The sequence below is a fragment of the Centrocercus urophasianus genome, unplaced genomic scaffold (assembly GCF_019232065.1).
Source record: "Centrocercus urophasianus isolate 14NV4802_14NV808 unplaced genomic scaffold, USGS_Curo_1.0 seq_13, whole genome shotgun sequence".
NCBI classification, from domain to species: Eukaryota; Metazoa; Chordata; class Aves; order Galliformes; family Phasianidae; genus Centrocercus; species Centrocercus urophasianus.
Genome location: NW_024884475.1, coordinates 10861371 through 10879396, shown reverse-complemented (window position 1 = coordinate 10879396; position 18026 = coordinate 10861371). Strand labels below are relative to the sequence as shown.

The following is an 18026-nucleotide window of genomic DNA, read 5'->3' as shown; positions in this document are numbered from 1 at the left end:
TGCTAGGACTGCCTGTCATCTGTAAATGATCCCCTACTTCAAATAAGGGGGAGGATGACCCCAAGTTTCTATTCTAGAGACCACTATGGAAATAGAGGCAATAAATCTGAAACTGAACCCCCTTTTTCTCTGAAATATTTTTTTTCTAAATTTTGCACATGGGTAATGGATAATTGGAAACAATTTTTTAGTCTACAAAGACATTAAGAAATGAACACTAAAAAAATGCTTAAAGCAACATATGACATTTAAGCAGATTACATCTTCTAAAGTATGCAATAACTCTTAAGAAATTAAGGCTATTACACTGAATATCAATAAGAGTTATGCTCCAGTGACTTAAATTTCCATGCTGCATAAATATACAGTTTCCATTTTCCTCTTAATTCTGAGCTTAGTAATTCTGATAAACTCTTGAAAAATTTCTTTCATTTCTTTTCATTTCTTTCCAAATTCACATGCTCAAGCTGTTTTCTCTCACTGGCTGCTTCAATGCATGATGTGCTGAAACAGCAGTATGTACCTACCTAGTCTACCAGCTGTTTGGAAGAATGTATCTCCCAGCACATTCATAAGGAATTTTGAACACAGCATTAGTGAGACAAAACAAATTGGCAACTATTCATTAATCAAACAGTTGTGCCTTAAGTTGCTGCAAGAATTCTTCATTCAGGAGAATCATAATGCATCAATAGCCTCTAACTTGTCTTCTTTATCAACTGAATATTTTGTATGACAATTTCTGGAATTAGGGACAGGTTCCTCTGTTGCTTGGATGCTCCTAGCTGGCTGCTCTAACAATGAGGTTATTTCAGCTGTTAGCTCCCCTAGTTTTCCAGCTCTCACAGATTCCCTGCATACTGCCTTTATACACTGCACTGTCACACGTTGCCTGAATTACACCTCAAAAAAAAAACATCATTATCCCGTATTATTTATATGAATATCTAAAGGAATATCCAGAAAATTTTGATGGAACTATCTATCTCCTACTATTTGCCAAGTCTGACAATAAAATGAAGCAGTATTATGTATATATCTCTCCTACAGTTGCAGATTGGGCTCTCCTGGATATCCATTTGTAATGGCCACATATGTTTTGCTTCTGATTGCTCACCCGGCATTGTATGATCTATTAAAGATGTGTTATAAGAAGCAGTTTCAGGTAGTCTATTAGAAAAATAACATATTTTATCATACCTTATCGGTATCTCAAAGACCATTTAAAACTCAGCTACTAACCTGATATTCTTTCAATGCCTTATGGATGGATTTGGTAGTTTGAGACAGTTTTTCTGTGGGACAGAGGTTCCCACTACAACTCATCATACAGATTGGCAGCTTGCTAATCAATCTCAGCCCAGGCACCAAAGATAAGCAGATACAGAAGTCTCTTCCATGTCAGAGCCATAAAACATTAATATGGAAAACCATGTAGCATCGCTGTCACTGATGCTGAATAGAGAGATTTCACCACTGAATTTAGCAAAACAGAAATCTTCAACAACAGTGTAATTTATTAACATCCTGTGCCAGTGATTTCTACTACAGATATTAACTTTGACATTTATTTATATAGCATAACACAGTAATTACTTGTAGCATGCTCTAGACTTGCGGAAATGGAAAGGCCCTTCCTCCAAAAGCTGCAAGAGACACCAGACTAACCATACAGATTTGTATAACAAAAGGTCTTGGAAAAAAATAAAACCAGAAGTTCACAACATATCCTCAGCATCCAGGTATTTTTATAAGTAATATTGGGTCTTCTATCCCTAAAAATACATATGCTCACCACAATCTCAGAACAGCATCTGAAGTACAGGTTGTCATGAAATGAGACTGACTGAAGAAAGTAGAGTTGCATGGGAGAACACGAGAGTTTACAGTGACTCTAGTCATAGCTATTTTGTTTGGAAAGTCATGCCAGTCATGAGTACGAAAGGCATGAAGAGAAGTTGAGCTAGGAGAGTAAGATGTCAATCATGCATGTAACCATGTACAAAACAACAGTTAAGAGGAATCAGATGCAACAAGAATGTACTAGAGAGGTGATCATGCAAGCATTTGATCTCCTAGATTGTTTGATTCCAAAGATACATCCTTTCTGGTTGCTACAGTCTTTACATCATCAGTTTTGCATGCTTCTGAGATGTATACTGAAATCACTCCAATCAATAGGTTTCCTCCTTTTAATGCTTTGAAAGTTCTACTATTACCTTCTCAATTTTGTACTGTACATGCTCTACACACTTGGCTTCTCAATGAGCTTGACTTATTGCAGCAATGCTACATTAAATGGCTATTTTCTAACTCACAGATCTGGAAAATAGGGTTTAATCAAAGACCATTCGACCCTGAACTCCCTTCTGGCATAAAATGCCTTCTTTCATCGAGGGTTACTGTATTCTTGTTTTAATAAGTTATGATTGGCACATGGCACTGAATTACAGGGGCAAGAAAGACATATTAGTAGGGAGAAATGAAAGTATTATGGGACAGGATAACTCACAACAATGCAACAAGTCAGACTGTGCTTGCCTTTTACTTCATAGTAATGATTCCTCCTGCATGTACGAGGGCATAGAGCTAACGAAAGTAAAACACTCAGCAACTTGTCCTGAAAGTTTATTTTCTTCAGTTGGAAATCACAACCTAAGAGGTTCTGAGCACGTGCAGTACTCCTTGCAGCCAAAAGGTCTTCCCCTAGACTCTTTACTGTATTTATTTCAGTTAAAAAAAAAATAACTGTGCTAAGTTATGCAGTGCTTAAGTCTCATTTAAATCTTCAAGTATTTTCTTTTCCCTGTCCTACTAATAAGGCCCACCTACCTCAAAAGGTTCAGATACAAACCGACTGATACAAAACCACTTACATGACCCCTGCACTAAGAAAGTTTCTCCCAGATTTCCTTCCCAATGACTGAACATTGCCAAAGACAGTGAAGACCTGATTCTGTGAGATAAAAGTGTTCTAGAAGTCCAGTCCTTAAGGTGCCTAATGCAAAACCACCACAGCTCATTAGGTTCTCAGCTCCTCATTGGAAACCACCACATGACACAATGCCTGCTGTTTTTCAGTCTTAGAAGATAAGGAATAAAAAGATTGATTGCATAAGGAAAAGCACCTGGGCTTACCAGGATAGTGGTGGCATAGCCTATATTCTGTCTTACCAGCAAGACATTACAAACACACATTTTCCTTCATCCCTTTGTTTGAGGACAGCCTCACGCTCTACTTGTTCTTAGGTAGGCTTCAAACACAAGTGGTTGTGAATTAGAGGCTACATCTCAAAGTCTTACACGCTATATAAAATCACATTAAGACATGACATCTTCTATGAGAACACAATATGGTGGCTTTGGGTGGTTTTTGTTTTTAGGGGTTTTTATTTGAGTTGCCTGATCAATCACAAACTTGTTGAGGATGGAAGGGATCGACACAAAGTACAACTGGAATAAACATAAGGAAGGACTTACGCTTGGAATGTTTGTCACAGAGGGCTGATGCTCTCATGTCACAGAGTCTCAGGGAGCCTTTGCTGCTGCTGTAGACAAAGAGATTGCAGTGATGGGGATGAAACTCAGAGGCTGTAATTACTTCTGTCAGGTCCTCCATATTGGCTGGCTTTATATCTACAATGTCTGAACGGAAGTTTCATTAAGGAAAATTGAGTTGTTTGCAGGTTGTTTATGACTCTTACAGCCTTCTTGAAGGAAGCATAGTGATCTAAACAGCATCCATAAACTTAATACTCTTAGATAGAGATGTTCTAGACGGGGCATTTGTTTGCCTCATCCAGACAGAATTCAAAAACCACTACTGGATAACAGTTCTACATCAGATGTCATGAGTAGTCAACATTTGTCCATGCTGTGTACATAGAGAAATCAAATAAATAGTATTTAAGATTTGGAATTCCCACCTTCATTAAACCAAGTGAGAGTAGGTAGCTAAATCTCCTGTATTTGACATTGACACTACTGCTGTACCCCAGATAACACTGATGGATAGAGAACAATGTACAACTCAGACCTGCTCACTCCAGGAAAGGTTCGCTGGGTTTTATAAAAAGGCATCTGAATGTAAACAGTGTTTGTGCCATAAGTTAAAAGCCTCAAACAACAAACATGTTTTTGCAAAGGTAAATGTGTACAAAACCAGAACTTAGCCAAACAATTTTGTGTACATATCTAATATTATCATTTACTTTCAAAAAAAAAAAAAAAAAAAGTTTTGCAAAACGAAATTGAGCACAGTGTTGATGTTACTGCCCGGACTCTAATACTTGCAAAAGTATTAGAAATTTTATTCTTCTTTTCACATAAAAGATGCTCAATACTGAAATCAATATTAATTTCTGTAATCAAGAACAATACGTCTGGATCATTTAAGTGGACATAATCTGGAATAAAAGAAACAACAAAAATGTAGTTTCCCAAGCACAGATCTGTCAGTCGGAACACCAGATATTATCCACACCAAGTGCAACTCACTCGAGGCCTTCCCAATATGTATCCACCCATACATGCTACCTACTTTGGGGAGTAACCATGCAAGCATTTATTTTGAAAAGGCCAGCCTGTGGAAGATTGCTGATAAAGAATGAAAGAGTCTCATGAGAAAGCTCTAAGAAAGCAGTATATATAAAATGAAAGAAGAGTGCATATGTAAAGCAGTGTATTTAAATAAGACTGTGCATTTTCTCATGGCCGTTAGATAATCCACTGTAGATAAGCCGTCCAAATGTTAACAAATCCTTGGAAGATGAAGAAGAGTAACATTACCCTATTTTGCTGATGAGGCTCAGAGAGACAGAAAATGATTTGCATAAGATCACATGGGAAATGCACGACAGAACAAACTCAAATCTATCGAGCCCCACTTCAGTTCTCTAACCCCAGATCATCTCGGTGCCTGGATTCCCCAAACATAAAATTTGAATCAGCTGACATTCAAAATTTAAACAACTCAGAGGATAAGATAAATGAGAAAATCTGTTTTACCAATGGCAAGAGAAATCATGTCTCAGTGATACTGGGCTGGTTTCAGTTCCCCCTGTTCACATTTCCTAATGAAAGATTTTTAATTGATTTCTGCGGGAGTAAGGTTGAGTCCATCACCAACTTTATATTCTGTACTTTCATCTTTCCAAAAATGCAGATTTGGAGACACTGCAGTAGAATTAAACATAACAATACAAAAGATTCAGAGATAATTATTTTGAGGACTCTGCATATACAAATACCACACACTGACTATTTTACACCACACGATTTTAAAAGCAAAGCATCAGCAAGATTATAAATACTTCGTGACATTCAATAACAACTGGGAAATGAATTAATATTTCACTTCAACTGCATTCCCTCTTGCACTTTCACATCCATCTCCAATAATCCACCATGATTAATATTAGTGCAATGAATATTAAGATGTAGCTACATTGATTTACCTAATCTTATAAATTATCACTAAATCGTCTTGAAAATTAATAGGAAGAAAAATAACCTTTATTCAGTTATTTGTGTTTTGTATATCTGTCTCAAGAAGTACATTTAAGTGAAAGCAATTGCGTTCAGTGATTGAATTGCTTTCAGGAGTTCAGAGAAATTATAGTAACTCAATACAAGAATTTCACCTCTCAGCATAGAGATGAATTATTGCTGAGCAATGAGAAAGATATAAAAAATAAATAGAGTATGTGAAGAGTCATGGTAAGTATCATTTTTCTGGATGTTGTGGACAATGTTGACGAATTTCCCTTCATTGTATAAAATGAATAACCCTATGCTGAATAATGAAATTAAGCATTCCATTTGCCTGCCAGAAAAGCATAAAATACTTTAAACAGACTGTATTTCCAGATGTGATCTAAATCTCCACTGAGGAAAAAACTCATTGCCTACTGAGGATCATGGAGAAAATGCACCACAGGAAATTCATTGTTTCATCGGATTTAGAAAAAAAACAACTAACACTTGTATTAAGGGGAATAATCAAAGGAATAGAGAGCTGTGGAAGATACTCCAAGCAATAGAAGGAAAAACAGCTTTTGCTTTGACAGCTATAAAACCCAGTGTATCAAATGAAGAGCATGTCACACAAAAGAATATTTTCCTCCTCTTGTGATTTTTGCCATCTATTTGAAAACAATCAAATACAGCTTGACATGTGATGTGTGGAAACTGTATTTAAACTAGTATGACATGGGCAAGCATCTCCCATGAGACACTGCATTTCCATTTTTCCATCTTCCCTTTTTTTCCCCTTTTTAAACACAATGTCTCTCAGCAGGAAAATATCTAAAAACTTGGCCCTGACAATGCTGCTCAGAAATCTGCCATTTGGTGAACTAGCAGAGCTCAATGAAAAGGATATTTGGCAGAAATTGATGAAATGAAAATGTCATTGCTGAAAAGTATTCTAATGTCAGAAAGCTATAGAGCCACTCCTAAACTAATGGCTTCCCTTGCAATTTTATCTCACGGAAAGATGTCTGGATCAGGTCGCAGTCCTTCTCCCTCAGTTCACCCACATGTCAAGCATCAAAGTCACATTTGAGTCCTAGTCTACCACACCATGTGATGCATTTCCAAGGTGTGCAAAAAAAACATAAAGACCAACACTTTCAAAGAGAATGAATGACTTAACAGCCTACAATTGGCATTGCACAGGGATATAACTGTTGTCCTTAAAAAAAAAAAAAACAACAGACCTTGGTGCTATTGGGCCTGAACAGGAATTTCCCTCAGAAAATGAGAAAGGTCTTCACATTGCTTTCACTCTCATACATGCTTGCCAAGGAGGAATTTCCAGCCCTGGCAGATTGCACTAAGAAAAGGCTGATCTGGTGCCTTGGCAGCTATAGGGAATGCATTAGCAGAATTTTCAGTCCCTAACATTAGAACAAGTCCCTGTTCCTCCTATACCACCTATTTGCCACCTCCTTACATACCAGGTGTCACCACTATTGCTCAAGGAAAAGCACAGTTAACAATGCGCAACAACACGCAGTTGGAGGGATGCAATCTGAGTGCAGAATTCAGTTACACTGTATGATCAGCTGTATTCCATTTGTGCTGCTGTTGCGCAGCTGATAATAAAATGAGGACAACAGGACGAAGATGATTTGTTCCACTGCCTCTGGGCCACTAGTCAAGCAGAAAAATGTGAGATGCCTCTGCGAGAAGCCGCTCCATGAAGTTTCTTCTAGTGCAGGTTACAACCATAACCCTCACCTTGATCCAAAATGTCAGCTGATCAGACTTCTCCATTTGATCAGCCAGAGCATACATGAGCATGTGTGCTTAATGCTCATGCCAGAACATGTATTACGAGACAGTGGAAAATACATAGGGCTCCTGCTGAGCAAAACAGGTTCCAGAATGAGTTTCCCTGTATGATAATGGATACATAGCTCTTTCCTCAAAACAGATTAAATTCCCTTTGAAGTGAACAGTATGCATAAAGAAACAGCTGCTTCATCTTCTAGAAACCAACAAGGAATACTATCAGACACCAAATCTTGTAGATAACAAACTTACAACTCAGAAGATACAGCACATAAAGGACTTATTCCTAGTTGCATTCATTTGGATTCCTTTTTGTATCTTCTGCATGTTCGCTGAAGGAAGGAAATCACTGGCATATTCACATTCAGGCTGCAGAAAAGAATTTAACTGCATCTTAACTGCAATGCAGAAGATAGGCTTTATTTAGGAAGTCAGACAGAATTTTCCTTAGTAACTTCATAAGAAAAAAAATCCTCTTTTTATTTCAATATACGCTGTTTTGTCACTTTATTTTTACCCCTGAGTGGGATTTGTTTTCTTTTTAAATTTGTAAGCACTTTCAAAAAATAAAATTCAGCATAGCACATCCTTCCAGACTTGGCTATTACTTGTGTTTTCCACAGAGGTCTGTTCCAGCTCCTAATTTTGTCTGCATCTCACACCTACATCCTAGCCTAGACCTAGAAATATTCACTGACTAGAAGCTGAAATCAATAGCAATTCATGGAAGCTGCCAGGGCTTCAGTTTAGGGTAATTGATTGCTGTGGTCCTGTTGAGGCTCTACACTTTTAATATAAGCATTTCTCCAAGTGATTTCTTCTGTTAGTAATTTAGTGCACACAATTTTCATTATAAGGAGGGAACTGTGATGCTTACAAATCAAGCTCTACCAGTTTTACACTTCCTACATGGTGGTTATATCATTCCTATACCATGTGTCAACTGAGGGAATTCATTCCAAATACTCAGTTTGCTTGCAGGCTGCATCTGCAGAGAGCAGAGAAAGGATCAGGCCTCGGCATGCATGATGTGATTACATCAATTTACTACGAAAGGCAGAAGAGAGCCCTAACCTTTTAATAGCTATCCTCTCATTGTTTCTTCTCATTCCTTAAAGATGTAACATATGTTTACACTGTTGAAGGACAATTCTGCAGTAGGCATGTCACAACACTAAGGATGCTACTGGATAGATTCCAGCTTTTTAATCTCTTTGTCCAAGAGTCAAGGATTTCTGGAATGGATTATCAATAGGTTAATGATTTTGGCCTGTTTGTCAAATTTCTGTCTCTTACCTTAGGCAGAGAGATGACCCAGTATTTATTCTCTAAGTATTCCTAATAGCCAATGTCAATGCTTTTTATCATGCAACATTCTCCCACTGCTCCACTAAAAGCATGTGCTATATGGGTTTTATTAAAAGCCCAGGGAGTTGCAATTATGTTGTCTGTGCCATTTTACTCTTCTGAACCACGAAAAAAGAAACTGCTGCATAAGTGTTTGCTCCTTCAAGCTGTCTTGCACCTAATATCTGCTAATGCAAGGTATTGATCCATTTGTGAAAATGACTTAGTAGTACAAGGTCAGCCCAATTCCATTTTTAAATTCCACAGTCCATACAACAATGATTCTTCAAGATACCAAACTGGAGCTGGGAATTCTGGCAGCCACCTCACACACGGATGGGGATTTGCTGATGTTGATTAGCAACAAAATGTTTCCATTGAAGGCATTTAGCTGGTGCCATTATGATAGAACAAAGGCTTCTGACAGCTTTTTTTTTTTTTTTCCTGTATTTTTCCTCATGTTAGGATTATGAGATAGATAGAGAAATAGTAAAATTGCTGCAAGTCTTTCAGCTCAACCTGGAAAACCAACCCATGGACAATTATGTTAGGTGCCAGGTAAACACAAAGTAAAAAAGACTGGTCATTATATAAAGAGCAAGTACAAAGTGCATACAAAGAATGGATGAGGGAACGGTAACAGAGATCTCTGAACTCTCTTAACTCATGATGGTGCTCCATGGGCAATGGCATCACACATGCTCAGCATAGAACTCTTGGTGCAAGAATTTCCTCACAGTTGAATAGCTAAGGCTTCAGTCAGATTTTTGTCCAATTTTGTTCTCTATTTATGTTCCTAACATCATAAAACCTAGGAAGAGAAGAGAGGTGGATATTCAGAGCCTTATTACATTTGTCTTTTGGAGATGCAACGGTGCAAATCAGATCCAAATTTTCTCATAGATAGGCTTGCTCACGCATATTGCAACCACTAATTTTCTTAAAGAATAAGGAAGTTAAAGTAGCTACTGGAAAATGTTGATGTAATTAAAAACTGAATCTTCAGCTTGTTTTTTAGAACAAAATGCCTGCCTTTTCATCTGGAGACACACTCACATGCCTGTTTTATCTGTAACCATATGCATATCCAAATTTTCAAAAGCAACAAAATCATTATCTGCAGATGCATGCAGTTGAGAGCAAAATTAAGTGGATGAGTCAACACAAGACCTGCGCTTAAAAGCACATCTGGAGTTTTCAGTCCATAGTACTCTACCACTGAAAGGTTGGAAAGTAGTATTCAGTTGATATTTTGCATGTTAATTAATTATGATTTGTCTGAAACTACTGTGAGATGCTTAACATTGCATTTGAAACCTAGCAGATATCAGCAACACTTCAAGTGTGTATAAAATATCACTGGAAAAGACCTATGAAAGTCACCTAGCTCAGCTTCTGTTAGGCAGCAGTTTTTTCTATGGTATGGCAAATGGCACCATGTGTTACACACCAGCCAGGGCTGCAAGAAAGGGCACAACTTCAGTACAATAAAGCAAGGAAAAATTATAAATTGTGGCAAAATCATCTCATCGTTGACAAATGTATTATCCTGAAATGAATGAGATGTTTAAAAGAGAACTGAGAAGGAGCCTCTTCATTTGCTGCGTCCAGTCTCCTATAGCACAGAGAAGTACAGCATATATAACTTCCTTAACTGCATCTTAGAATAGCCAGGGATTTATAGGCAAGTAGAAATAACACTTTTTAAAAAGTCTATGCAATAACAGAGAATACTATCAATAAATTTATTTCTTGACACCTATTAAAATCTCATGCATCTTAGGGAGATCTGTCTTCTAAGAGGCAGATGCAGAGTTTCTAGCTGGAGGGTACAGACTCTTTAAAGGATTTTGGTGGAGTTTCTTCTTTCCCTATATGCAATTTATTCGTTCACATACCTTACAGAAATATTTTACAGAAATCCCCAGAGCAGCAGTATTTGTGCCATATATAAAAGTATTCCACATTTTTACTGAAGTTATATTTGAACTCAAAGATTCACTGTTTGCACAGTTCAGCTACCTAAAAATAGGTCTTTTAGAGCATAGTGTTCTCTTCTTCCTTGCATATATATTACAGAAGCAGTAAAACAAAACAATCTATCTTTAAAATATCTAAATGTTTCTGAAAAATAATTACTTCAAAAATACTGACAAAGGCTTCCGTTCAGATTTTATTGCGATGTTTCTGCCTGCAAGCACTTTGCACTGCCAAGAAATCCTTGAAAATCAGCAATGTGAAAATGAAAATAAGGAACAAATCCTCATGAGAATCTCCAGAGTGAAAGTTTTTAAGATCATCTCTATTAACACACATAACACACCTTCTAACAGGACTATGACCTAGCTCATTAATCTATTGGGAGATATACAAAAATGCCCATCAGCTTCCCCTCTAGGCATTGCAGAGAATCACGGATTCCTGAGGTTTTAAACAGCAATATTATTCTTTGAGGGAAAGGAGTTTGATATCCACAGCCATACGGTTGTTTGTTTAATCTCTTCAGGAGACTGATTCCAGATCAGTCACATAACTCTATTCAGTATGAAAATTGTCATGACAGATGTATTTTTAACTCTGGTCTTCTCATCTTATATAAGTTAATATGGGTTTTATTTACAAGAACATTTTCACTCCAAAAGGCCCTGAAAGTGAACTCCCTAAATGGAAAGTACTGTAATTTCATTTATAATGGCAACAGTACAGAGCAATCTTTCCCAGTGAGTATTATGAGAGCAGACAACAGAAACTGAAATGTCTACCCTAACAAGAAGTACACTGGCTACCTCAACAGCAAAAAAAAAAAGCTATCAGGGTTTCAGGACTCAGAAGTGCAGTCTATATGGCTTTCAATGCTGAGATGACTGTGTGGGCATTTTCATTACATCTCTATTCTTCTATGGAAGGTCTTTGAGCTAAAAGATTTTAGCTGATGAACACAGCAGTAACATTTGCTTCTTCTTTATGTTAATAGTCCACAAAAGATTGTGTTTTGCAAGGTTAATTTCAAGTCCAAACTCACAAGGGAATGAGAATAATTAGGCCCATTTAAACGAATTCTCCCCTCTGGCAGAGTCAATTGAATTATTTATACATTATCTTTTCATATAATTGTACCTAGAACTGCATAAATGTTTTTTTTGTCTAACTTTCAATAAATTCGTAACAGCTGTGTTTCATGTTGGATGCACCGCCTGCACCTGTGACAACAGAGAATGGCTCACTTTTAAAATGCTTCAAGAAATTAATCCAGAGGGAAACAGAAACATGCAGTTTAAAAGCTTCCGCAATGATACCATACAGATTAAAACTGCTCAGCTGAAGAAATAAAATTAGCAGGACAATAAACCTTGGGTTGAATCCTGTTACCTATTTCTGCAGGAATAACTTCATTGACTGCAGCCGCACTGCGCTAAGATTTGAGTGAGAATCAGTTCTGTGATGCAACCCTTTAGCTGCAATTCCTCCCTACATTCCTGCAATATTCTTTGCAACAGTTCCCACGCCTCTCTTTGCTGAGCGATCTCAGATTGCAGATAAAACCTAAAAATTCTAATGAGATGCTAAGGTGAAAATGGAAACCTGTCTGATGCTGTTCAGATTAATTTCAGCTCTACTGAGTGCTCTTTCTCTCTTTAACACTTGAGAAAGTTTGAGATCATGGCACCTAAAATGACATTCCTGGTACAACATAGTTATTTGTTTGCTACAGTCAGAAAAACAACTGAGCCAAGTAGACTGGAAGGCAACTCACTGCAGAGATCTACAAAAAAAATTTTTGTATTTATTTTTTCTTACTTAGATCACTCTACAAACACATCAATATAGTGAAATCCCACCACTACTCCTTAATGTTATGTTAAAAGTTCTGACACGAGTTTTGTGGGTCCTGGATTTCACTATATTCTTCACTGTCTGCTGCAACTCCAGATAATTTTCTTTTTTGTTTTTGCAATTCACTTTAAGTTTCTAAAAACCAGAAGTATTTTAATGCCTTTGGCTGTTTTTCCTTACCTCTGCAGCATCTACATAATGGGTATGCATCACTATTTAGAGACAACTGCATTAGAGAAGATGGAGAGCTAAATAAAGAGTAATCCATTAAAAGGTTAACAGAATCACATACTTATTCATTCAAATTGTGTATGGACAGGAGTGATAAGTAAGGAAATTAGGTACAGTGATTAACAAACTAACATTTTTATTAAACAATAAATCTGCAGTGCAGTAGTTATCCCAAAGCTATAGCTATGCTCAAATCACTTTAAATTAACTTCTTCAAAACCAACTTCAGGAAAAAAAAAAAGAAGAAAAAAAAAGACGTTGACTTGTCTTTGCCAAGAATGCCAAGGCCTCAGCTACAATTGGTTTTTCACAGCCAGGCTGAACACCTCCCATTTATTTATTTTTAGAAGACAGTTAGATAGGGAATATTTTAGGGAATTTTAGGGAATAGTTATATCCCATGTCCCATGTCCAGTGTCATATCCCAAGACACTGGTATCTGATCCTCCAGCCGTGGACTGCTTGCTTTTGCTGCAGTGCACGTTTGAGCACTCTGGATGGATGGCCTCAGACAGCAATTTGATGCTAAAATACTATTTAACTAGCTCTGATATCTCTCTTTTTGCTATCAGATATGTTCTTTCATCCAATTCTACTTGACTAGCTGACAATCACATTCTTGAGATATGAGTCAACTTAAGGTGATGAGAACAGTTAAAAACTGATGGTTTCTGACAAGGAGTGAAAGGACAAAACAACACGAAAGTTTCAAAGACTAATTTTGCAAACTTACGGTTTCCATAGCTCTCTGAATCTGGAATTAGTCTTCTAAAAGACACAGTGACTTCTCTCTGTTTCTTGAAAACAAAAATCCTTAAAGTTCTTACAGTCACTACTCGTGCAGTCTCATTTGTCAGAATTATTATCTATTACTTGAATCACACCAGCTAGCTATAGATGAAGAACACAGGGTAATATACAAACACAGAACTATCTCAGCTCTTAAAAAACGTACTCAAGATATCTGTGCTATATGATGATCACATCAGAAATAACCGTGACCACATGTTGGGCATAATTTTACCTCAACAGAAGTAGAACCAATTCAGTGCCTATAAGTTTCTGAACAATTGTGTGGTAGAAGCTGTAGCTATGTCAGAGGCTGTAAGAACCTAGAGGTGACCTAGAAATGCAGTTTCCTTTGGCACTTTGCACTAGGGATGCAGAAACAGATGAGTCTGGTCAGAGTTCATGAAAGGCTCTGCTGTTATCAGGGTTTTATACAGTTCAGAGAAGATGGCAACTTACAACTGCATATACTTTTTCATTAATTTTATTCCACAACTGATACTAAAACATTTCTTATGTTCTTAAACAAAAGAATCCCTACTGCATTTTTCCAAATCAGCAATAAAAATATATGTCAAGGTCTTTCTCAACTACTACAGTTCTAAAATCCTCATTTTAGAGGTCACATGGGATATTTTGCTTACAACTGAAAATCCTTTATTTTATCCCATATTTAACTATAATGCTTACAAAGAACAGGTGCTGGGTGCTTTATTTGATTACATACCCATGGAGCCAGTGTGGTCCCCAGTATAGCAGTCAGAAAATTTTCCTTCTTCTATATTCTTCTTAATTACTATTTATCTAGTATTACATATCCAATTAGTGTAGACCTCTACAGAATCTTAAACATATTAAAGAAAAATCAGGCTTTATTTGATCAGTGATACCTAGTAACACTGTTTAACAGCTCCATTAAAATACTGGTTGAGTTTTACTCTAAATTAGAGCTGCCTTTATCCAACTTAATGTATATCAGATATTCTTTTTATGGTGTATACATAACTTTAATATTGGAACTTCATCTAGCTTTGCTTGTACACATCAGTGATGTTTGGTATGTAGCTCATATTTTAGCTTAAATAAAATGCCATTTAATCTATAGATGGAAGTAAAGGAAAGCAGGATCTCGCCATGCAAGATTCAGATTCTGAGCTGAAATTCCAACAAACTATTTAACTCAATAATCTTTGTTTAACTGAGTACAAAGTGGGGCTGAGACTGACTAGCTTCACATTTTTAGTATAATTATTTAAAAATACATTTATTCCAATGTATTTCATTGCATTAAAGTACAACAAGCACCTCAGTTATAAAGAAAAGATCCATATCATGACCACTTAAATCTAATTACTAGTAGATGAGAAATGACAACGTAACAAAGAACCTAACAGTTAAGAGTTGATATTGGTGTGAACTTTGCGTATTAAAAAGTTTAATATATTAGAATTTCTTCTCTCTTTTTTCTTTTGTTTTCAGCCTTTTTCTTTTCCATGCTGCCCTTTCCTACTACTTAGCAGGGTAGGGCACCTGAGCCTTTATTCAGCTTTTACAAGTCTTCCTCAGTTAGAGCATAATTCAGCATTCACTGAAACATACAGAAAACTTCCAGCTCACAGTACTCAGACGTGAGTTAGGTGCCAAAATCTTTGACTACTGCCAATAGCTTTAGCTAGAAAGCCAGTATTACCCTGCTGGAAAAAAAAAAATAAAAATAAAAAATGGAGACCAAAAAGTACATTACATCTATCTAGAATCTAAGCCTGTCAAAAATAGCTTTTTTTCCCTCAGTTATTCAAGTAGGAGTATTTTAATTAGGAGAGCAGAGCAACTGATCTTCATTAGCTACACTGTAAAGCACACATTTCTCAATAGTTAGACTCTAAAAGAGCTTGCCAAACCATACAAATAGGGTACATCCTGCAATCTCTTCTGCAATCCCCTGCTTCTGACTTAAAGACCTGATTTTAGCTCTGCAGATGCCTTCATTTGTCTTTAATGGAGAGAGACCAAGACAAAGCCTGTGGGAGAAGGAGGGACTCTGGGAAATATAGAACATGAGGAAAGCTACTCAATTTTGCTAGCGACAACTCAACTCAATTAGAAAAGGGCTCCTTGATGCAGTGTTCCTTCTAAACACACAATGCAGACTGGCAGAACTTTTCTTGATAGAATAGGAAGCATTAAAATGTAATATACAGAGCTATCAAAAGGAGAGAAATAACATCTTCCAACTGTCCAAACAGAGAGCGTATGCTTGAGGAAAACAGAGCTGAGGGTGGGGTAGCAGCGGATTTTAATGGAGTTAAGGCTTTTTTTCCAAGAGCAAGAAAAACACACTGTGAACAGTTTGTGCACAGTCATCGTGTCAGAAGAATTTTTATAGAAACAACCACATCTCACTGAAGGGCATAAACCTGTCAGCTTCCAGCTCCAAGAATGCCAAGAGTAAACTGCATGTTTGCTCTCAGTTTAGCATTCAAATGCATAGCACTGAGATAGGGAACAGGAATTCTGCAAGGCAGCAGGCTGCCCCAGGGCACGCCGTGATATGCCCTGTGCAGTTCAGATGTACATCAGGTTGTACGAAATTGGTCTCCATCCACATAATCTGTTATTTTGGTGATATTATTTCTTTGCTTTTTTGTTGTTGTTTATTTCTTACGTAAATTAATTTCCCTAAGATACAGTGCCTAACGATCTGACTATCCATGATATGCTTCAAATACTGGAATACATTAGACTATAAGAAGGCCCTATGGTGATTTGCTAATTAGCTTAACTCTTATGGGACAGAGAAGTAGGAATTTTTTATTAAATCAGGATAACAGTGGACTATATTGATCTGACTGAGAAACGAGTATTTTAGTCAAGATGAGCCTCTAGATGAGTACATGCTGGAAACAGTGATGTTGTTTCCATAGCAATGCCATGACTGCTGCTGAAGTGAAATAGTGCGCTACCAGGAAATGAAGGGAGTTCAAGTGCTATGAGCTACATACTTCTGTGAGCGATCCAAATACATTCTCATAAAGAATATTTAGTGCAGCTAGATAGTCCAAAGATTGCTGCTGATGTGAAGTAAGCCTTATCAGTATGCTTCCAGCGCTGCAGTTTTCTCATTCAGTACACCAAAGATGACTTATCTAAATGCTTCAGCTATGGGCAACACTGCTAAGCCATTTCAGACTGAACATTAACAAATACAGCAACCTTTACCTCCCTTCTTTTCCAGTGAAGAGTATCATCTATAATTAAGGACACTCTCGATCTCCATAACATGATCATACACATTAAACCTTTCAGCGAAGAAAAGCCTCATATGTGTAATTATTTACTAGCTGACCCTCTCGCTTCCTTTCCTCTCACCTCCTCCCCCCTTTCCTCATCCTGCTCAAACAATAGTGAGCAAACATGCTTGCAAGTGGGAAGTCATGTACAAAAAAGTTTTGCATGTTTCTCACAGAAATTTACAGTCATAGCATAAAACTCACTTCCCTGCTTTTCGCCCCAGTTACTATTTATGCTAATATCAAAGCAAACCACAAAGTCACTAACTGTATTTTGCTTGCCTAAGGCTTTACCTAACGTACATATTTTGATCAAATTTTGCAAGGCTGAATTATTTTCCAAGGCAGCCAGAACGAGAACTTAAGATCTGCACCGCTTTGTCCTTTTGTTTTGAAATACTCAAAGAATTCTCAGTGATTCACGGAAGTGCTAAAGTAATGGTTATAACCCAACTGAAGCCATTATAACTGTTCTCGACTAAAATTTTAAAAGACAAAGTATTTTACTTAAAAAACCCTAGCACATCACTGTTAATCTGACAGTTTTTCTCCAGCTTTTCCCCGGTAATTTGTAAAGATGTTCAAACATCAGCTGAATGTCCAGAAGCTCTACCACTGTATTTGTTGTGCCATCATCACAACAGTCTCTTGGGTAAATAGACTGCAGTTCATTATATGCAGCACTGCTGTCTCTGAGGGAAAGTAGAAAGACAAGTATGTACCACTGCCAGATCCCTTATTAACAAATGCAACTAAGAGCTAAATATTTTCTATTTATTGTTTTAAACGTTTCAAGGAATCAAACCCCCAGTGCAAAACAGCAAGATGTTTCACTTCCATTTTACATCTAGTAAGAAAGCGTGAAGCAAGCATTTTTAAAACTCAGTCTCCTCTTGTCTGTTCTCTTAACTCTTCTGCAGAACAAGGCACCAAACTAAGCAACATTCAGGTTTGATATTAGGAAAAAATCATTCTCTAAAAGAGTAATAAAGCACTGCAATGAGCTACCCAGGGAGGTGGAGGAGTCACCATACCTGGAAGTGTTCAAGAAGAGGGCAGGAGTGGACATGGGGACATGGTTTAGTGGGCATTGGTGGCGATGGGCTCACAAGTGAACTAGATGATCTTAGAGGTTTCGGTGTTTCGGTTAGAGATTCAGTTTCGTTACTGGACAGATTTAAAATCTACTGGAAAACACGCTGCTGCAATTTTATGAGAACTTAAATTGTCCTACATAGG

General features: G+C 37.2%; 1 protein-coding gene across 6 annotated transcripts in view; it reads right to left on the bottom strand.

Moving 5' to 3' along the window:
• Positions 1 to 18026, bottom strand: part of PPP2R2C (protein phosphatase 2 regulatory subunit Bgamma) — a 173992-nt gene that overhangs the window by 23126 nt on the left and 132840 nt on the right. For all 6 annotated transcript variants that reach the window (XM_042811529.1, XM_042811532.1, XM_042811530.1 and 3 more), the window contains one exon: positions 3481 to 3645. In XM_042811529.1, the coding sequence (XP_042667463.1) occupies positions 3481 to 3645 (165 nt within the window). The remainder of the gene's footprint in view (positions 1 to 3480; positions 3646 to 18026) is intronic.